The 21765-nt window shown below is 32.6% G+C and overlaps 4 protein-coding genes across 8 annotated transcripts; 2 read left to right on the top strand and 2 right to left on the bottom strand.

Moving 5' to 3' along the window:
* Nucleotides 1–46: 46 nt before the first annotated feature.
* On the bottom strand, nt 47–5050 carry LOC109543611. Of its 2 annotated transcripts, none has more exons than XM_019913412.2 (9): nt 4598–5050; nt 3922–4091; nt 3473–3701; nt 2369–2991; nt 2131–2316; nt 1668–1992; nt 1061–1337; nt 404–1008; nt 47–343 (listed from the first exon to the last, which is right to left on the bottom strand). In XM_019913412.2, the coding sequence occupies exons 2-9, from the start codon at nt 3990–3992 to the stop codon at nt 89–91; spliced, it is 2571 nt and encodes an 856-aa protein (XP_019768971.2). In that variant the 5' UTR covers nt 3993–4091; nt 4598–5050; the 3' UTR covers nt 47–88. The 2 variants fall into 2 exon arrangements, with proteins under 2 accessions (XP_019768971.2, XP_048521199.1); XM_048665242.1 differs by having other exon boundaries at nt 4802–5050.
* Nucleotides 5051–5490: 440 nt separating this feature from the next.
* On the bottom strand, nt 5491–17268 carry LOC109543613 (mitochondrial coenzyme A transporter SLC25A42). Of its 4 annotated transcripts, none has more exons than XM_019913416.2 (7): nt 17106–17268; nt 9654–9862; nt 9295–9477; nt 8564–8693; nt 8324–8456; nt 7816–7990; nt 5491–7249 (listed from the first exon to the last, which is right to left on the bottom strand). In XM_019913416.2, exons 2-7 carry the CDS (start codon nt 9803–9805, stop codon nt 7096–7098), a joined length of 927 nt encoding a protein of 308 aa, XP_019768975.2. In that variant the 5' UTR covers nt 9806–9862; nt 17106–17268; the 3' UTR covers nt 5491–7095. The 4 variants fall into 4 exon arrangements, with proteins under 4 accessions (XP_019768975.2, XP_019768973.2, XP_019768976.2 ...); XM_019913414.2 differs by lacking the exon at nt 17106–17268 and adding an exon at nt 13440–13510; XM_019913417.2 differs by lacking the exon at nt 17106–17268 and adding an exon at nt 11218–11764.
* Nucleotides 13002–17210, top strand: LOC109543615 (calmodulin-like protein 4). The gene is made up of 4 exons (XM_019913420.2): nt 13002–13135; nt 13195–13225; nt 14467–14597; nt 16720–17210. Exons 1-4 carry the CDS (start codon nt 13133–13135, stop codon nt 17002–17004), a joined length of 450 nt encoding a protein of 149 aa, XP_019768979.2. The 5' UTR covers nt 13002–13132; the 3' UTR covers nt 17005–17210.
* Nucleotides 17269–17693: 425 nt separating the features above from the next.
* Nucleotides 17694–18920, top strand: LOC109543616 (small nuclear ribonucleoprotein F). Its single transcript, XM_019913421.2, has 2 exons — nt 17694–18019; nt 18721–18920. The coding sequence occupies exons 1-2, from the start codon at nt 17845–17847 to the stop codon at nt 18810–18812; spliced, it is 267 nt and encodes an 88-aa protein (XP_019768980.1). The 5' UTR covers nt 17694–17844; the 3' UTR covers nt 18813–18920.
* The last annotated feature ends 2845 nt before the right edge of the window (nt 18921–21765 follow it).

Genomic DNA, 21765 nt, shown 5'->3' with positions numbered 1-21765 from the left:
TAGACCAGTTTTACTTTTATCCTCAAGCGGGAAAGAAAAACTCGTGAGCGCATCAAGGTTTTTATCAATTATATTACATTTTCCATTACTAAAAACAGCAGTTGAGTGAGTAATCTGTTTCTAAAGGAAGTATGAGGATTTCTTGATTTTCGTCGATAATCGTTAATTCATTTCTAGCTAAATGTCTCAGAGCGCTTTCATCTATATAAACCGTGTTTTCTAAGTCAAATACACTGGAAGACTCATTCCTTATAGGATTGCGAATTGGTTCAGGATTCAGTTCGAAGTCGAGATTGGAGAACTGTTCTAGAATCATGGATTCGTCGATTTCCTCTTCTCCATCCTATCCGAATAAAGAAATTTAATTTAAAACAATTATACTAAGGTTTGTAAAGTGACAGACCTGTAATTGCTCCTCTAGAAAATCTACATTTCCTTCCAAAACTGGCAAATTGTATTGAAGGCTCCTGTTGTGATGAATTTGTTCCATCGAAAAGCCGGAAGTGGGGGGTTCGTTGATATTCTCCCAAATTAGCTCCAAATTCGACTCTACTGGCACTTGATGTTTAACAATTGCACCTTCTCTTTCAGAATTATTATTTTTTGGTCGTACACCGGCTTGCCGGAACAACTGCTGATGGATTTTAATTTTTTCGCTGTTTTTCTTAACTGATGGGGGAGTTTTATTATCGACTCTTGCCGATTTCTGATAAACTTTTTTCACTTTGCCAGCAGCTGTATTGTTTTTACCATTGATGATTGTTAAGGGAGGTGGTTGATCCGTTCTGGCTGCTGATACGTTCTGGGTAGGAAATCCCGCGTATAGTCCTTCAAGGAGCATGGGTAAAGATGTAGAGTATTTTTCAATATTATTCAAATGGGTATTAACAGCAGGCACAAATTTAGCAGGATCTTTTTCAATCAGCTGTGAAATCTTGTTTGAGTATAACATCCACTGCTTTTTAGTATTTTCGACCTCTTCGATGATTCTATAACTCCAATTACCACCTGGAATCGTTTATTTCAATCGTACTTTAAATTTGATTTTGTATTTACTCACTAATTTCATTCTGATGTAAATCCAATTCTGTTGAGCCCACAATTGTTGCTGGACTGGAACAGAACGCTCGCTCTTCAAGTAAAGTTAAGTTGTGAGCGCCGGAAAATTCGTTTTGATTAATGAGTTTTCCGGTAGCGATGCCATAGAATGTAGCTTTTTCATTCAGCGTCAGTTCTGGAGAAAATACTTTACACTTAGACAGGGTTTCTGCCACATGGTCGCAATGCTTGCCAATCGACCCAATGCCACACGTGCAAAGATCCGTTAGCATATCTACCTAAAATAGCAAAAGTATTTCAAATTTTTTCATTTATTTTGTGGTTCGTACTTTCGTTGTTTCCGAAGGTTTTTTTAGCTCAAAAGTTTATTTAAAATCAGATTTGCATAAGGGCTTGCAAATAAATTTTATTCGATTAAATTCAGCTTCGCGCTTTTCGATTTGCACCTTCAAGGTCTTAAAACTTGGCGTGATTTGATATTAGCCGTGAAAATTCACACTGAAACTGAGAAATAATCTGGATGCTTGAGTATATGGACAGTTCTTCAGGGCAAGCCGATTTTTCTTATTGTAAATTTTTTGTCGTTTAGATTACAGAGTTGTTTTTACCTGATAATATTCATCCGATAATTCCGGTATAGATTTGGTGAACAAGTATAAATGGTGACCGATATCTTCCATTTGCGGCGGATCAATTTCTCCAATTCGGCCGTATTTTTCTTCCAGCACTGGACTGGTTTTCCCGAAGACCATTTCGAGAATTCTATTTTTGTAGAACTTCTCAAATGCGGAGCAAATGAAATCAGTTATTTGATTTATATTGAACAGCTTTGTTCTTTCCAGTGCTATTTTGGAAATTAGCCTAAATATCATAAACGATATTTCTGTTTTATTGTAGTCGAAAGGGCTAACGCCATTCAAACTCATAAATTGCCTATAAATTAAGCAACTATTATTAAAGGGACAAATACACTAAATCTACGATTTGGAAATATAAATTTTCTCGTCTCAAACGTTCCTCTCATCAATGGCAAATTTAATCAATTTTAGAGTGATTTTTTATGTACCTCACCTGTAATACATACACCACAATGGGATATTTTCGTACATTTTGTCTATAAAGCTTAGAAACTTTGGATGAGTACATTCCACCGCCAAAACCTGTCGTGCTATCATTAGTCCTTTTTCGCTGCTTGCAAAAACGATCTCTCTAAACAGATGATAATAGGATTCTTTTTTTATTCGAGGTAATTCATGTCTAGAAATATGATCTTAATAGTTTCTATTGTAAATTCTAAAAAATATATTACCTAGTTTCATATAAAACCTTCCAAGCCGCACTGACCGTGTGGTAAAAAGTAAGCAATTTCTTTGAGTTGGGAAAATACTTCTGACTGACCAATTCCGCTATAATGGTTGCGTTACTTAACACAGCAACTGGCTGAATTTGTATAATTTCAAAGAATAATTTCATTCCTTCGCTGAAGGCTGGCATATCATGTTTATTCGTTAAAATGCAACTGATTGGTAGGGCTCCAACACTAGTTTCAGTGAGGATAAAGTAGATTCTGAACTCTTTGAATTCATCATTGGACGGTTCAATGTACAGCACTTCCGACATTTGTTGAACATTCCTCTGCATTAAGGGCGTGGATAAACAGATGGAAATAGAATCGTCCTTTGACGAAATTTTAAATAGTGTTCCATTAGTTTCTTCATATGAATGCATCATTTCCTCTAGATTCTTTATAGTGTACGATAAGTCGAGGTAGCGATGATATTTTTCTTTGAAACCGTGTGTTTTATATATTGATGAAATATCATTGCGTCTCGCAAAATTATGTCTATCGGTAATTTTCGTTTGGTAGTTCGGACCGTATTCTTCTGCTTTGAGCACATAAAGGGTCTGGAAGGCTGAAGCACATGAATGACCCTGTAAATGAATAAAAATAAATAAGGCTTAATACAATGTTCGCAATGTTAAGATGCATAAATCAAGAAGTGAAATATAATTTTTCCAACATACAAAGTTGGGCGAAACATTATACGGACATACTTCGTATTTTAAAGCGCGTCTGTTGGGTGTTTATTTTGGAAACGTTACTGTTTATATATTTATGGGCTTATTTATTTCTGCTTCATTTTCAACCTATTATTTATTATAAGACAAATAGGTTTTTCCTAATGTATTTTTAATTTTACTTTATATTCGTTTATTATTTTTCCGCTTTCAAAAATAACATTAAACATGTTTTGTGCTGAAATTAATATGAAACTGAAGTGTCGGTTTGGCGTAATCACTAAAATCAAATTTAGCTTTTCTGAAAACCAAGTTTTTTAACCCTTGCACATATATGTCTTACAATTCATTTAAAAGAAGCAAATTTAGTGACTGTTTACCAATTTTTCTATACCTTATTTAAAAGCCTACAAATGGCTTCTTGGAGATCGTCCCCCATCGGTTTTGTGGTCAATTCTTCCGGAATATCCACTAAATGATTGTGATGATTGCGAAATTGAAACAGGCACGGAAATCGTTTATCGAACAGTGTTAATGTTGGTTTTGTTCGAGAAGAGGCCACAAAAGTACGTATTGAAACCAGCAGCTGAGCAGGACAGTTGATGTTTCGTGACTTTTTATTCCTGCAAAAATAGTCAGTTTCGGGATATCGTTTGCAAAAGTAAGCGGCATTTTTTTGAGAATTATGCATGTTTGAAACGCAGACCAAACGGTAAATGTTAATCAACAAGAGCAACAAGGAAACAATTTAAGTTTGTAAATTTGGTTTATAGTTTAAAAACTAAACGCTTGCAAGATCGCGAATTAAATTTCAAAAAATTATGCAAATTTAATTTGAATTACCTAAGTTTCTTCGTTTTCGTTCTAGTACGTGTAGCCATATGGCATCCGTATAGCCTTTTCCATATCGTCATAGGCTTCTTTGGTTTCTTTTTCAAGCAAGGTTCGAAGTTTCTTGTTTGCTTAACGGACCAGACTACTTTGGTTAACGTCTCAAGTTTAGCCACGATTTCCTGAAATTAATGTTAATCTGTTCAAGATCCATAATGTGGGACAATTAAATATCTATATTTTACCTTAAGCACCTTATTTTTAAGTCTAATTCAAAGCGAAATATATTTGCTGTTTTTATATTTTCTGTGCACTTTTTATTTAATTATGTATTTAGGTCATTTATGTTCTATTGCCAACATTCTGGCATAATTTATAAAGGTGCGACACCCAGCTTATACTGGCGTTCTTGGCTAAACGTGTACATTATTTGATATAATAGGAGGAAAAAGCAATAAAATATTTGAAGCGTTGGCATTACAAACCTTCAATAAAAACTATCTTGTATTGTGATTTCTATATAAATCAAGGGACAGAAAATATACGCTTGAATGAAAAATGTGGCATTTTTGATTGAATTCTATGCAGTGTCTACACACCTGCTTAGTATCTTTTTTATAATAAAGGTTGTTAATGATAATAAATAGTATTGGTTTTGTTAGCATTGAAATATCGTCATTTATCTCACCTGGCACCTGTGAGACTCTTTTTTCAGTTACCTCAATTTGTTCTTTATTATTTACAGCAAACAAATATGAATTTTCCAAGCCCTCGGCTTTCCTGTAGGGAATTTCAAGCTGCTTGATTGCCGCGTCTGTATTTACTCTAATTTCCACAGTTTTCTTTTCAGTTTCATTACATCGGGGTATCTTTCCATTGCTAAGAGCCTCACCTTTTCCTTTGTTGTCTTCTAGTACATTGACGGCTGGCCTGTCCATTTTTAACTGAAAATTTTGGTTCAACATTTAAAAAAAGACCCTTAACAGGGCTGCCAAGATCAATCCCGAAACATGCGAAAAGCTGGCCGATCCTGGAACGTACAGGATAACTGCGGCTGCTTTTCGAGAGATCGGGTATTGATTTTCATATGTAATATTTCTCTTCTGCTTCTCGCTGTTGCCGCCTCTGTAAAGATCTCAGTTTCAAACATGGATTATAAAAATAATACATATGTAAATATTTTTTTGTTGTTGTGTCGTTTTAGACAATATATTCGACCATATTTTCTGTATGTATCGTTGCGTTGTCCAAAACGGGACTGATTTCCACTGTGCAGGCTTATTTATACCAGCAAAATGGGGTTCCCCTGCAAGATACGAGCTCTTCCGCTGTGCACGCTTTTTTATCAGCAGAATGGGGTTCCTCTGTAATACTGGGGTTTCTTTGCACGACAAAGGATTTATTGATATTTTAGATAAAGGGCAAAATAGACACTCCGGATGATCAGGGTCAGGTACCTTTTTCATTCATTCTTCATTATCAATTTTCAAATTTATAATAAATCAAATGATACTCTGATCACAAGTATGCAATTAATCTTCCTTTTTCCCTGTCTTTTTTGCAGGACAAATGAAACAAAACTGATAAATAAATATATATTAAATATCTCTACAATTTAATACAACAATCCGACATTTTCGTCACTAAACTATTTACAATTCTGATAAAATTTCTTTATTTACAACTATTATATTTTGCACAGTAGAAGCAAATAACTTCAATTCTAACGAAACTAATATAGGTATTTCCTTTTCCTAATTTGCCGAAATGGGATGATAATTTTTTATGCATCTATTATTGATCACAAATTTCTCATTATCGAAACCTGATACACTAAAAAAAAATAATATTTATGAAGACTATTCATCTAGTTATGCACTGGACATTTAAACTGATTACTGCACTACTAGGAACGTATGACTTTAACTAATCAAAACTGTGATCAATAATATAAATTAAAATAATGGTCATTCAGTAATTTAAAACACATGGCTTAATCGAATGACTAGCAATATCTAGAAAATGAATCGTTGAATAGAAACAACTAAAGAAAACATCTAAGCACAAAGCAACTTGCATTGAAACATCACTTTTACTATACAACATATGAATAAATGCCAATCTACATAATAATATCCATATCAATTGTAACAGTTTTATAAATATCGAATAATAGAACATTGAAACCATTTAATGTGATAATAAAGGCTTAGCAGTTTCATTTTATTAGAAAATCTTTGCGGTGTGGCCCATGGATCAAATAAAAATCTTGCACCTTTTCATTTCAAACTAAAAAAATTGTAATATCTAAATTTATTATGCTTATAATAAGATAATAAAATCTCACTGCCAATTGCACAATCAATTAAGCTTCTCACTTGAAAAAGACGAAATGTATCACAAATAATATTATTTTATAAATTTATACGCAAAAAATTGACCTTTTTGATCATGCAACCGTCAGAAAGTACTACCTGAAGGTTCTCATGTGTTTCTTTTATTAAAAAATCTTCTAAGGTGGAAACACCAAAACTCTGATAATTTACGCGATGGAAGCACATTTTCAATTCGATTTTCGAACGTATGCATTTAAAATCATCTATATGCTTGAGTTGCAACTCGCACTTAGGGCAGGGTTATATCAACTAGTGAAACTATTTTTGTGCACATTTGAGCTCATTGAGGTGTGCGCGAGCAATATGTCTACACATTATTTATAATAAAAAGCAAACGTTTATAAACAGAATGCAAAAAGGCAATCAGAGGCAATTTTTAATCCGTTTTTAAAAATTCTAGAATATGAACAAATTTAATATACCATAATACACAATTGTTATTGTCGACTGCACGTAATTCAACATGAAACTAAATACTGGATTTTACACTTTATCAATCAGACAAAAAATATGAAAAACTTGCTTGCGTTGTTTTAAAATATGGGCAGGTTTTATTTTATCTCGGACACTTAGGAAAATTAAATCAAGAGTTGTAAACACGTAGACAAAAACTCATGGACAATTTTAGGAAGGCAACAAAAATATTCCAATAGTCTTTAAAAAATCAACACATTTGTAAAGGTCCGTTCAATTAACAAACGGGAATTATTTAAAAGTTTATATCAGTCATCAAACAATCGACATTACCTACGTTCATTGTTGTATTACCAGATCTAACCACTGCTAGGCACTATATCAACGAATTAGTTCTAAATTTCACTACCGACGTCCTAAGAATATCCTTAATGTTGTCGTAAGTTGCGTAACTAATTCCAACGGCAATTGGACCTTTGATCCAGTTCATCGACAGGCCTTTATAGAAACCTTTTCGGATTCCTTCAGTCCTAAAGTATAAATGAACAGAAATATCAACTTATCTGCTGTTAAACTACATCTGAATAGCTTGATATTATTAACCCTACTCCAAATTTGATAGAATCTTGTAAAATATTAATTATTTATATTAGGGCTCTTTGATATATGGAATTAGGAATGTTATTTTGCAATGCTTTATTCCATATGTATTATTCATCTGCAATGGCTCATAGGGATAGAAATTAATTCTCCGGAACACAAATTATTTAGTTAATGCTGCTCCGGAATGCAAAACAGAATGTTAATTATGAAAGATTTATATGTTGGGAAAATAGAATCAAATGTGTACACCATGATCGATGTAAAATAATCGGAAAAAGTGCGACATTTATAATTTGTGCTTTTTAGATACATCGACAAGAATAGCGAAGAAATATTAAATTGACACAATGGAAATGGAAAATTCAGACAATTTTATCAGATAGAAAAATAAAAATAGATTAGTTTAGCAATAAGAACAACACATAATCTGTACGTAACTATATTAAGTTGGAAAACGTGGGTTTCGTTTTCTGAACAGTTTGAAATAGTTTACCTGTAAATATAGAGTATTGTTTCATGCATATTCGGGTATTTTCCAGTCATATCGGTTTGCATTCTTCTACGAACTATATCAAATGGATAGCTAGCGCTTTGACTGATTATGCCGGCAATTGCTCCAAAAACCAGAGAAACCGCAGGAGGAACTATGAATGCATTGTTCACATGCTCTGAAAGAAAATAGTTAGAACAAATAATTCTTGGAATTATTTTCAGGTTTTCTTTTATCAGTCGTAATTTTTCAAACTTTTGTTAATTTACACGATATTATTTTTAATAATATTTGTCGATTTAATTCATTACATACTTGAAAACCAGAATGGATTTTCAAGGTACATATTATGTTTTTGATACAAGTGAAAGTTATTCATGGAATTACCACTACCTTCAAGTGATACCCATTATTTGAAGCACTTAAACTGCTAATTTGTCAAAACTGTTATTAATTATTGTATATTTAAAAATAAAGTATACAGTCACAAAACAGTCAGGATTGCACTTACCTCTGTACAGTCTTTTAAGAGTATCATAGGTGAAAAAAGAAACTCCAGCATACGGAACTACACCGACCATCGTGGGTACGAATCCTTTCCAGAAAGCTGGTAACCCCTCAACAGCCCGAATTTTTTGGAAAACCTGTGGAAAAAATATATTGTTAGGTATTCATTTTGTCACAATTACTTTTACGAAATTGACAATGTTTTGCAATTTTTTCCTCAAATATAATAAAGTTGAAAATGTACCTGTCTAAGTGTAGCATATTCTAATTTGTGGGTCACAGCCATTCGAGCGCGTGCTAAATCAAATGGATAGGTCAGAGCTTGAGAGGTCAGTCCGGCCAACGCTCCTGCCAAAAACAGTCTCTCATTAGACCTAAAATCGTTCAAAACCAAAACTTAATATTTCTGCATTAAAAAAAAATACTGAGCGGTTTAAATTTAAAATTAAAAAGTATTGACATTAAAACATTAAAAAAACACAAGTATTGACTTTCAAGCACAATTTCTAACATCAAATAATTAAAATAAAACGCAACAAAATTGTATAACATATTAAGAAGGAAATAGAAAATTCCTACGTGAAATGTTTTAATGAAATAAAAAACATTAAATCTTGAAAAGGCGACTAGACAAACAAAGTTAAAGACAAATTCGAGTATAAAACGTTTGATTTTATTGCATTTTGCAAACAACCAATTCGTCCAGAACCTTTATCAATCGCTTTAAATTAGTCGGTAATGGTGTATTTACCACCTATTTTTAAATGGAACGAAATTAATAAACAAAAAACGCCTTTACAGCGAAATTATTGCTATTCTTATATTTAAGAGGCCTTAAAATACAGATTCCTCATCAATTGGCTATTTTAGGAAAATTGTCCTCCCACTACTGACTTATTGTTTGCATGTAATGTTTTTTCGATTGCTAATTTCTGAATTCGTTCGAGACTAACTTAAAAAAATAAATGCATTTACCCATTATTCTCGTCAACTTTCAGTATTCTCTTCCACTGCTCGTGTGCAGTAAATTGAATCGCCGAATAGGGCACTATTCGTGCCATAGTTGCGCTGTTTCCTCTCCATAATGCGAAGAATCCTTCTTTTCTCCTTGTTTCCCCGATAAACCTCAAAGCTTTCTTTGTGGAATAAGTTTTCTGACTAAACATAATAATTAAGCACTTATTAAAGACATCATCGGAGTAGGACAGACATTACGAATTATTGCAAGTAAGATTTTAAATTTCATTCATTGCTATTGCAAATGTGTACGAATTTAATGTTTGAGGCATGTGTTGCTTATTTGAGTAATTTTTCTAGATAAAAATTTATTTTACCTTATTTGAAAGTTAATTTTAGTTCGGTCCAAAGGAGCGATTGTAGTTTTAGCTAGAGCTCCAGCTATAGCACCTGCAGTTAAGCTGGTGATTACAACTTCGGTGTTTGAAAGATGCTTTAACTTCGGATCTTCATTATCAGACTTGCCCATAATGGCCGATGCACCATCAAGTCATTATCTGTGCCTCAACTTCTAGAAACTATTGACCTATAAAAAATAACCACAATGTAATGCAATATATTTCACGTTTAATAGTTGAAAAGATATACGAATAATTTCAGTATCTAGAAAATAACAATTTTAGAGTTTTAGTCACAGTTTTATTAATGATTTTTACTAAAATTTTTATCAACGTGCTGTTTTTTCGAATGCAGATGTGCATCTCTAAAATGATGGATTTATTATTGGTATCAAATACTCTTGCTCAAAACAGCTTTATTTCTAATAAAATTTTTGTTTTAAACGCATTCAACGAAAAACTAAATTATAACAAAATGCTGCTTCTTAAAAAAAGTACGTTTTATACAAGCTTGACCTAAATTAGAATCGATTTGTTTAAAAACAATTGGAAAAGGAGAAAAAACATTTTAGAAACGTGAAATGAATGAAAACAGCATTTCGCAAAGTTTTAATCGATTAAGAATATTTTCACAATATTTGAAACTGAAATAAAAGTCAATTGGTTTTTAATTATTTTGTAGGTATGCAAATAATAAACTTTCCATGTGCGCGTTCACTCGGCAATAACAAATAAAAAATTCAAATTTTCACCGGTTATATTTTGAAGTTTGCTATTTATGCGTTGTAAAACGCTCTATAGTATTGGAGCCTACTTATGATCATAATTATAAAATACACCAGATTTCCCATCTTCAGGATTTTCTTGCACGTGTGCTCCTTCAACAGCGTCTTATGAACAGTTATTAAGACCATATTGGCTCTCTTCTGATTGAATATAGAGTTGATACTAAGCAACATTGTAGATTTTACAACGAGGAAGAAGATGCAGTTCATTGATTTTTTACATAACTTTACTTACCGCTAATATTCGATAAGTTTTTCCTAACAATTGCACCCAAAATTAAATAATAGAGCACTCCTAAGTCTCAAACACTACCTTAAACACTTGCCAATTCATTGCGATCGCAAAGTTAAAAAGCAATCGGAACCTATACAAAGTTCAAAGTATACGGCAAGTCTTATCAGAAGCATAGTTTTTCTCAAAATTATTTCGATAGCGCTTAATTTCTTAAGAGTAAAGATGTGAAAAAACGCATGCAGCCAGTTAATTACTTGTTCTTCACTGAGATAAAATGTGATTTCGAATAGACGACCTTACATAATGATCAGACAAACATTAAATTACGCGATTTGGACAAACACGCTCGAGCGTGGAAAATGCGTTAGCTGCTAAAATAAAGTCTATTTGAAGTAGAAAACCATGAAACAGCACAAGACAAATGTTGTTTAGTTAAGAGGCTTTATAAATACAGGCGTGAAATTAAATACATTCAAATAAAGAATCGAACAACTTTCGTTTTAATTAATCATTAAATACTCACCAAGGACGATATAGCTTTGAATCAATATCACCAAAGGTTTCAATAAACTCACTAATCGTTTAAGAACCGAATCGCTCAATGTTTGATCTTAAAATGTTTCAGAAAGCACGTGTTTTGCTCAACCGAGCCACGTCTTTTCAAAAATTAGTGATTAACCAAAAGGAACATCAACACGAAACGAGAATCTTCAAATATTACTGAAAATTCGAAATATACCATCCACTGGTACAAACTTACTCTTGCGACGACAAACAACATAATGCTAAAATGCGGAAATTGACTGTATTTCGTATCATCGAATAAACATTAGTGCTGGAGCCAATGGACATTTTTGGGCTCAAGGTAATTAACTGATGATTCACAAAGATGCACAGCAGCATTGTCATGTTTCTGTTAATTCGTCCTTCCTTTCCTCCCTAAGTAGATATATTCTGATTACTTCAAGCTATTTGGTGTCTGTTTGAAGCCTGATCTAGCCCCACTTGTTTTTTGTTCATCAATCCGTGGCCTCAGTAAAACTTACTTACTCCGTCTTACGGAGGCCACGGTCAATCTTTTGGTAAACATTAAGCACCTCACATAAATTTTATACAGGATGGCAAATGAAGAAATGAAAATTTTCGGAAAGTCTGGCATGCTCCTAGTTGGACAAAAATAAGGCTTTTTTGAGATCTCAACACCAAAATGTTAAAGACAAACCAAAAAGCATCCACCATCTCTGCTAATTAAAGAATTACCTCAAAAAATCAACTTTTTGGTTTTGCAGCGATAAATTTTCCGCTTAGTCCGATTTTAACGATTCATAGACAACTTAAGACAAAAAATCAATATACGGGGTTGCATAAAAAAGAAATCTGTGGCTGGCACATTTTCAACTAAAGTGAAGTTCTCTTTCAAATATTTCGCAACTCAGTATATTGAATATTTATCTCAAGTCGAGCGTGAATTTTTTTTCGGACCAATCTGTAAATAAACGATATGGTCGGGCAGTTCAAAAACGTTTTTAGCGAAACGCGGTCTTAATGTCTTAATGGTGTTGAAATACAAAAAAAAAACGTTTTTTTGTCCAATTGAAAGAACGTGGAACTTTTTCGATTTGCCCATTTGTCACCCTGTAGAAATTTTATAAGAACCACGAATTTTTTGACAAACCACGCACTAACCGAAAAATAATTGAACTAAATAAGGCTTCAAACAGAAATCAAATCACCCTTTCATCACATTTCTCAAATTCAATTAACTTTTAATTTCAAAGGAGCAATTTCATGTATTTTGTTGATTAGAAACGCGACATTATTTCAGTTCATTATTAAACAATTTGGAAATTTAAATACGTAGCTTTAGGAAAAAATACAAAACCTACTTTTTCACCGTAGATCTCAACTTGACCTCAATTCAACTTTTTCAATATTATCCAAAACAGGCGACTTCACCTTTGTTGAATTAATTTTTTTGAAAAACACACACAATTGAAAACGAATCTGATTTCCCTTTTAGGGTTTAGAGCATGTATAAGTTTGTACGAAAAGTACCTTTGTGTAACTAAAGCATACTAAAATCTTTCTCTTGAGACGGTTCAGTTAAAGTCGAATTAATGTTTAATTCATTTTCACACCATTTTTTGAACCACTTTGCATATATAAATTCTACGACTGTTTCAAAAAAGCGAATTAACGATGGAAACCACAAAATAATTCAAATTACAAAATACATCAGAGACTCCCGCACTAAATGGTCGCTTAGAACACCATTATTGGTACCCCTCTACTTTGGTACTACCTGTCGAGTTCAGGTAAACACAGTAGAGCAGCTAAACTTAATCTATCTGCAGGTTATCAGTCAATAAAATTTAATCTCCCTGCTTTAATCAATTTGTAAACGTGTCGGTTGTTGTTCCTCTCGCAGAACACCAGAAATGGTATGTAGATTATTTATAACACATTTTCCCATGTTTTAAACCAATTCTCTTGCTTTTAGGCCAGATATTTCAAAGAGCAAGACATTGATGGTAAGTGCTGCACGACGCGAATCTGCGTTTTAGGTCACGAATTGATCTCGTATTTTATATTTTATGTTTAGTCAAAACAAGAACCTACTAGATCATGATAACAAATTCACGGTGTTTTAATGTATTCACGTAAGGAAACTGTGTCACTACAGCTAATGGGACAGTTTATTATGTTCATTCTTGATTTACACGGCTTTGTTCTCAGATGACTTACATTTTAGTATTAAACAACGTCACTGCGGAAGGCTCGACTAAACTGATAAAATATAAATTTAATAAAGCTTATCAATAGATACAAATTAGTGACGCAAATGTGGGTTCTTGTAAATAAGACATCAGTAGTATATGAAAAGTAGTAAGCGATTATGTATAAAAATATGGGTGTTATCTTGAACGTTTCCAATCTTTGCTTGTTGGACTTTAATTACAATCACTTACTTGATCCATTCTTGAACTATATTGCATTTACTAATTAGTGCTCTAGTTGTGTAATACATCACTAGTTGACTAAAATTGTTCGATTAGCATTAAGCGTTAATTAGCATTAATTAGTGTTCAAATACAAAATACAGGCTCCTGAAATTTGTAAAAAATAGCTTTTTATTAATATGCAAAAACGGTTCAATATGGCTTTAGAAAATTTTAAGTGTTTCTTGCTAACCAAACTATGTATTTTTTGTTTGGATGTACCTATTACAATGAATAGAAAATTAGAAATAGGTACTGTACCTCTTTCCAAGAGTGAGCCCATATGGAAAATAATTGTTTTCTCTCTCTAAATCACTTTTGTTTAAACTGTATATACAGTTAAAAAAAGTCATTTATCAATGACTTCTTATAGAAGTCTTTTCTCAAGAACGTTACCTAACAGTTTAAAACAGTATCTACTTAGGAACCCTGTATAGATAATTTTTTTTGGAGGACGAGGTGTCGTGAAGTCGAAAAAGTACAACTTTCCAAATAGACTATCGCCTGCTTTTTTTCTACAATAAACTGCATCAATTGTAATTGATCCAAAGGATACCTAGTCTGGTCACAGCAAACTGCACATTTCATTAAACCCGCTCGAAGAACACATCAAAAAATTCTTTGAATCTTCGTCATGCACTATGACGAAAACGATTCATTTTTACACATAATGCAATAAACTATTGCTTTTTTATAGTAAACCATCACTGAAATTCGGTACTTTTATTAATTTTTGTTTAACTAGAATTATAATAAACTTTTTTTATTTGCAGAATTTAGAGAATGCTTCTTTTTATTTGCTCGATCTGGGCATATAAAATCGCTCGATGAGCTGACAGTGATAATGCGAAGCTTAGGACTTAGTCCTACTATCAATGAACTGGCTGGATATTTTAAGCAAAAGGTCAGTTGGATTTCTTAGTTTCAAATATTTCAGTTGTTTTTTACTCATTTAAGCGAGTTATTTATCTAATTAAAACTAGCAAGCATTAGAACAGAAGGTACAGTTATTACGACAGTTGTTAAACAACTAAACAAACCGTAAATTTGAGGACAGCGATTTATACGAATTAATTTAACAAACACAAACAGGTAATTACTAGAACCAATGCACGCACTTTTCATACAAATTAAGCAACTGGACTGAAGGAGAATTTTGATTGCTTGACCAATTTGTTCAAAAAAATGTTCAGCATTTTCTCTGGATTTGTCGCAAATAAATCCACTAAAATATATATTTTTAAGTTTCAATGCAGCAATTAAGTGGTTCAGGTTAATAAGTTCAGGCGGCGGTCTAGAGCAGCATTATTTCAAACAAACATTTTGGTTTAAAAATTTTGATCTTAACGAAAAGTTTTTTCTACAAGGTTCAGCAATAAACAAATTCTAAATATGAGTTAATTAAGAATTAAATTCTCTTTGCCTTCATCCAAATATTAATTGTTGGATTAATATTAATAATAATTATGGGATTTAATAATTTAATTTTACGTTACCAGTGAATTCGAAATCAAATATAGACCAGATTGAGAAAAATTGATTCTGAGTAGAGCTCTGAATTGAAGTGCTTTTTCCAAGAATGGCAATGTCCGAAAAACATAGTCAAACTAGGTGTTACAGCTGAAAAGTTAGTAATGTTTGCCTTTCTACTATGCGAAGTACTTTTATCATATCTGCAAAACTATAGCACTTGTATGATAAGTATTTTTGTTTAACCAAGTTTCCAACTATCTAAAGCAAATATTTATAAGGTCAAATGCACTCGATCTAACAGTTGAAGAAGAAAAAGCAAAAATAATCACATTTTGGGTTGAATCGATCGTTTTGTGAAATATTGTATGAAATCATTTTAGCTGCGTCTTTAGATTTCGAAATTTATCTGTGTTGAGGGCCTTACTCTAATACCAAAATAATATTTTTTAATGGCTATCAGTTAACCGAAAATTAATTCTGATGATGTTTTGTACATTAAGCGAAAGGTAATAAAGCTTGTGTGGTCAATTTCACATTTAGGGGTGAAAAACCCTGAAAATATACCAAGGTAATACACCGAGAATTAGCCATGTTTTTTTGTTAGGCTTTTATAATAATAATATAATATAAGCATTTATATAGATAATACGTAAATCAATTGGAAGTTATTGCGACATTGTTTAACTAATGTACAGGTTATTTAGAAGCCCAATTCGGATAATTTTCGGCTTGTTTGATGGCATTCATGGTGCTTAACCGTTTTGTTTCCGATCTAGGGTGTGTTGAACTATTTAATTTTTTCTTTATATCTTCGGAATATCTGGAGTTTTGAGACAAGAACGGATTGTTTGAAAGAAAATTTCACTTTAATGGAAAATCTGCCAGGATCGCTTCTAAAGCAATCGTTTTTCACTTGGATCACTTCGAAGTAATATTGAATTTTAGCCTGGAGTCGACTATAAAGTTTCAAGTATTTCTGGTTTTAGTAAATTTCGATATTTCGCATTTTAAATCGTGACTTGTGTCTGGATATGTTTTTGAGCCAAATATCGCAAAAAAGTTTCAGAGTTTTAGACAGCTTCATAAAGAAAGCACTTTATCATTTACTTTATCATTTACTTAATAAATAAGCATTTAAATATGTAAGCTCATTTTAATGTCTTTCTATAATTACACTAACCAACTTTGAAATCACTTAGAAGAGAAAGGTAAGAAAGCATCAAATAGAGTAAAAACCCTGTTTGACTGGGAGTTGATCTCTGAGTTGTTTCGTACCTGTTTCTACACAATGCCTTTGGACTTTGTCCTAGTGAACTGTACTTTCACAATATTCGTTCATGCTAAAAACGTTCTCATAAAAATGTAAAGATTTATTTTAGTGCCATTAATCCGCGTGATTAGGTTTCACTCGACGTTTTGATACTAAACTAATGAATTAAGACTCCCTTTTATACACCATAATTTAGTTCAATTTAGTTCACTATGTAGTACTAGTGTATGTGCAATTCACACAGCCATCCAACCTGTCCCTAACATGTGTCTTACTTTTGCAGGGTGGAAAAATGTCCTTTCCTGACTTCCTTGAAGTGATGCACATTCACTCGAGAGTGGAAAACCTTCCAAAGGAAATCGTGGATGCATTTAAAGCCGCAGATACGGAAAAGAGAGGGGTGACATCCGCTAAACATCTGAGACACCTACTACAGAACTGGGGGGAAAGACTGTCGTCCAAAGAGGTTGATAGAATTTTCAGAGAAGCGAATGTGAACAACAACAGCATGGTCAAATATGAAGATTTTGTTAAGATTGCATGCGCTCCGATTCCTGACTACTATTAAAATGGTTCTGTGTGGTAATTCTACTACTAATACGAACTATAAACGATTATTTCGGTGCAATATTGAAAATAAACTATTTATTATATAAAACAGGCACTTACTTGGAGGAAAAGCACAACCACAAAAATCTTTAAAATTACGTCGTAAATAAAGCCACTATTGAAGCAAGAAAGGAGGTGAAATTAAATAAATATACTCGCACAATCGCCAATGTTTTTCTTTGGATCTCACATTATTTACCTTTGAACTTTTGACGCCGTCAATGCTTTTCAAATTGCCAAAAATGGGAAATTTGGAACCGTCGATAGGCAACCACCAATGCATGTAAATATTTCCGGATTAAATTACATTAGGCCATTAAAATAAACAAATTATCATTCTTATAGCACAATATTGCATAAATATCGTGTCTGAATGTTATCTGCTTTGGTTTTATTAAGCATTCATGCTTAATTTAATAATAATTGATAGGCAGATACCAGGCTGTCAAATATTTAAGTTCGTAATCGAATTATCAAACCAACTAGCCAATTTCACTGTACTGGGTTATTTCCGACATATTCTATTAATTGAAATAAAAATAAGAATTTTATTTACTAAAATTTAGATAAATGAACACTTGTAAGAGCAGCTATTGGGCAAAACGCTGTTGTTTCTCCTTTACTCTATTGGCAACACTGAGAATTTGTCAACACATGACAACATAACCGCCAATTGTCTTTTTGATTTCTAACCTTATTCTTATCGGCGTCCAAACTTGCTTCTTCAATTCAAGTTATTGTAGTCCCAAACATTTATTCAGTTTCATTTTCGTGGAGTTTTTGCTATCAATAATTCAAGATGTCAGCGGCAATGCCAATAAACCCCAAACCCTTCCTGAACAGTCTCACAGGCAAAGCTGTGCTGGTGAAGCTAAAGTGGGGCCATGAGTATAAAGGATACCTGGTGTCTGTAGATGGTTATATGAACTTGCAACTGGCCAATTGCGATGAATATATTGACGGAGCAGTTACAGGTATTGTATTATATGTATATATATATATAAATCCTGTTCATGGCTATAATGCCTTTGGGTTCCCCTTCGCTAGGATTGTCTGTTTTGCCAGTCATCCTTTGAGAGTTTTCTGGCAGATATTGCTTTTGTAATTCCTTCTATCCAGCTTGTTGACAATCTTCCTCCTTTTCTATTTTTTGGGGGTATCCACTCTCATTTCAGTGTTTCATCCCCCATACGCCCCACATGTACGTGTCATATTAATTGATTTCTTTATGTCTTCTACGATTGTTCCTTTACAGTCATATGTTTTCTATATCCTCATTTTCATGTATTTCAATCTAGATTTTGGTTCCATTATTTGCAACCGATGGTTGGTGCTGGAATCTCAAATTCTGAGACAAGATTAACAAGATCCAAATATTTGATGACCTACTTTATTCTTACCGAGAACGAAAAGTTCTTTTCTGTTTTTTTCTTATATTATTGTTATGCCTAGATCAGTAAACTGATATCACAAGAAAGAGTTTTGTAAATCACAATTTACTTTGATTTTATCTGCTCCATTGCAAGGTTAATAGGATTTAAATTGTGAAGTGCACCGTTATTAAATCACTTGTTTTTCCCTCAATCAAGTTTTTTTCAATTACGTTTTTCATGTACTTATTAGTAAAGCCTAAATTGCCTGTAGATCATATATCAGTATCCCATTTTAATTCCAGGAAATTTGGGAGAAGTACTCATTAGATGTAACAATGTCTTATTTATAAGAGGCGCAGAAGAAGAAGATGAAGAAGGCGAAACGAGAGACTAGAGTTAAATTTACTGTATATATAATTTACAACTTAAATCTAAGTTTTGTAACATTAGGTGTAATTTTAGAATGACTGTTTTTCTAATTTAATACATCTTCATTGACATATTTGAATTGTTTTAAATTACTTTCATCTGTCCACAAATTTCCTCACCCAAATCCAATTAGAATTTTTTATCTATTTAGGTGTAGTTATTTTTTTAAAAGGAATCCCGCAGCTTTGTCCATTCTTCCCACATTCCTCATAGGCTCTAATTTATCGGCTGGCGTTTCACACGTCCACAAAATCCAAAGTATCTATTTGTCTAACTGAACTTTAGTGCAGGATATAAACTTCCATTGCAGAGCCGCGGACCACTTTAGAAACCTTGTCTGCAAGCTGTTCATTCTGCCAAGTGCTTCTATTTAAAGGAGCTTAAATATTACCGCTTCTAAAGTACAATTTACCTTTCTCTCATTAATTGCAAAAAATGAAATTGAATCGGTCTATTCTTAAACAGGAAGTACGGAAATCAGATTTTTTCTTGTTCGTTCCTTTCATAAACTATTGATAGTAGACAATTACCTTTCAGTGTCTATTTCACAGCTTTAAATTAAAGCGAATTGAAATAATTTGTTGTGCGCTGTTTATAAAAGCGCCACGCTCAGCCTTAACGAAACAGCATACATGAGTTGGCAACACAAATAATCCCTCTATTGTGTTTATTTTTATTTTTTGTTCAATCCATGAATTAATACCTTATAGTCCGCCTAATGGGCTTATCTTGCTCAATCGTAAATTATGGCAAGGTTTCACGTGTAAGCCGATTCAGCGATGGGTATTTGATTGATTGATCTTGTAATAAAGAAAAAAAAATCATATTTTTGTTGGGTAAAACGCAAATATGGGTTAATCTTGAAAGGTATTAACTAGTGGGTTATTCAATTTTGACAAAATTTTTACAGCAATGTAGGTTTTTACGCAATAGTACAATTTGTAAATTTACATTTAAATCGTTAAAAAATGATGGGGCGTAAATATGAAAAATCAAATAATGTTTAAAATTTTTAGAAATATCGACTAGAAACACGAATGTTTGTCCGGTTCTGCTGCTTTTTCTTTTGAGTTTAATTTGGTTTCAATTTGTAAACTCAATTTCAACATTTTGAATTATTTTTTAAGTTGTTGTATTAGCGAATTTCTTAACGGGAAAGTATCTGTCTGTAAAGTACGAGTTTATAAATTTATAATATTCACGACGAAAAAGTTTCTTCGTTCTTGCCTGCAGATCGGCTTACTACACTATCAAAAGCCTGCGATAGATCCAGGATTAAAATCTCGGTTGATATGATTTAGTCGTCTGCATGCTTATTGCGAAAAGCAAATTGATGAGTTGGAAGACGTTTTTTTCTATTATCATATTAAGTCTTTCGGCATACAGTTTTTCGAAGACCTTTGAAAGCATTGGCAGCAAATCCTGTGGGCCTGCTGGAAGAATTTTTTTCCCTTTTTTTTTTGGTTTGTAGTAATGATTTGAGTGGTTTACCATGGACTGATATTTTGATATTTTCCCGAAAGCTCATAGAATGTTTCAAAACATCTGGTCAGGCAAACTGATTTATTTATATTAATCTCTCTTAATAGTTTGCTTAATATCGGTGAATTTAAAATTTTGTCGGGACAAATCTAGTTGTAGAGGAAAATTTAAGAAATCAATAATTTTTTTCTCCGTCAGTAATTGAAGAAAATTATTTCAACAAATTTGATGACTTGTGATGAGCTTTGTGTCGCTTCGGCTTTGTCCTTATCACTTCGGGCTTCAGTCCTTCATCCTTTGTCTCAGTGGTGTTTTACCTTGTTGCAGTCTTTTCTACTTTTTACGTCTTCTTTTGTATTTTGTTGTTCTTTTCGGTTTTTTTGGATTTTTGGTCCCCCTGTGGGTGCTGTAAACTAGAAATTTGAATSTGCAAGTCTCGACTTCAAAACTAATATGTTTATCTTAAYGCAAATTTCTTGTRTTAAGCTTTCTATTTCGATTTAAAATGTCGTATTGAAACATTAAATTCCTACTCAGATTCTTAGCCCTGACTTTAACCTGGACATTTTGATCTTAAACGTAATTCTCCCGCAAGTCAAATATTTTTCGAACAGTAATTTCTTTTACATTAAGCGTATTATAATTAGTCGTTCTTGTCTTAAAACTTTTAATTGACTTTCCSGATYTATTGACTAGGTTCGGTGTTATTTTTTAAAATTTAGTATTTTACAGTTTGCTGTACATTTGCCTCGCCTCGGGTAYTTGCCTTTTTCTAAGTGAACCAAATCTTTTTTTTTYAAATTTTGGATAGACGAATACTAGTGAAATGTGCACTTAAKTTTTTTCCAGTTTTAATAATAAATTCTAAATTTTCAATCGAAATKCYGCTTTTAAAYTMCYWAAATGTYRAMKKWGAAAATTATTAASATGCTTCKAGTTKAWAYCMGAAATATTCCCGAGCRWTTAKWRTKWTWGKGYTGSTTTTTTAGGAGATAARCTTAYTTATTATTATKTTAAARKAGMTCAWATTWGCGTTGTTTAATTGMTTAAGCTTTCCGWTTRWTWTCRKWMATWTTYYCSMRMGWYTAGAACGTTWTTSRGAAATCTGKTTTAATTTTGCTAAATCGCARATWGAGCWYAAAAATACTAAAACTTATMTGAWAATMKKAGCCCGTGATGATTTTKAAAATRAAAATTGTTTCTTTAATCYTTTTTATTTTTTSARATCTTTTCTWGTTGCAAGYCAACATAATTTATCAAAAACTAAGTACATAACATTTAATAAAACCGAGGTTGAGGGCTGCAACCTTTTTTTACCGTAATTTTYACAAATGTTTTCTTCAAAAACAATCACACTTTTCTATATCTTGTTGCAATTGTAAGAAAGTTTATTCACTTTAGTAATAAAATCTAAATAGTTGAGAGTTTGAGCAACA

This window comes from Dendroctonus ponderosae, unplaced genomic scaffold (assembly GCF_020466585.1).
Source record: "Dendroctonus ponderosae isolate FM_Combo_2020 unplaced genomic scaffold, Dpon_F_20191213v2 Dpon_F_20191213_3, whole genome shotgun sequence".
Taxonomy (NCBI): domain Eukaryota; kingdom Metazoa; phylum Arthropoda; class Insecta; order Coleoptera; family Curculionidae; genus Dendroctonus; species Dendroctonus ponderosae.
The sequence above is the reverse complement of the archived record's forward strand: the minus strand, read 5'-3'. Positions and strand labels throughout refer to the sequence as shown.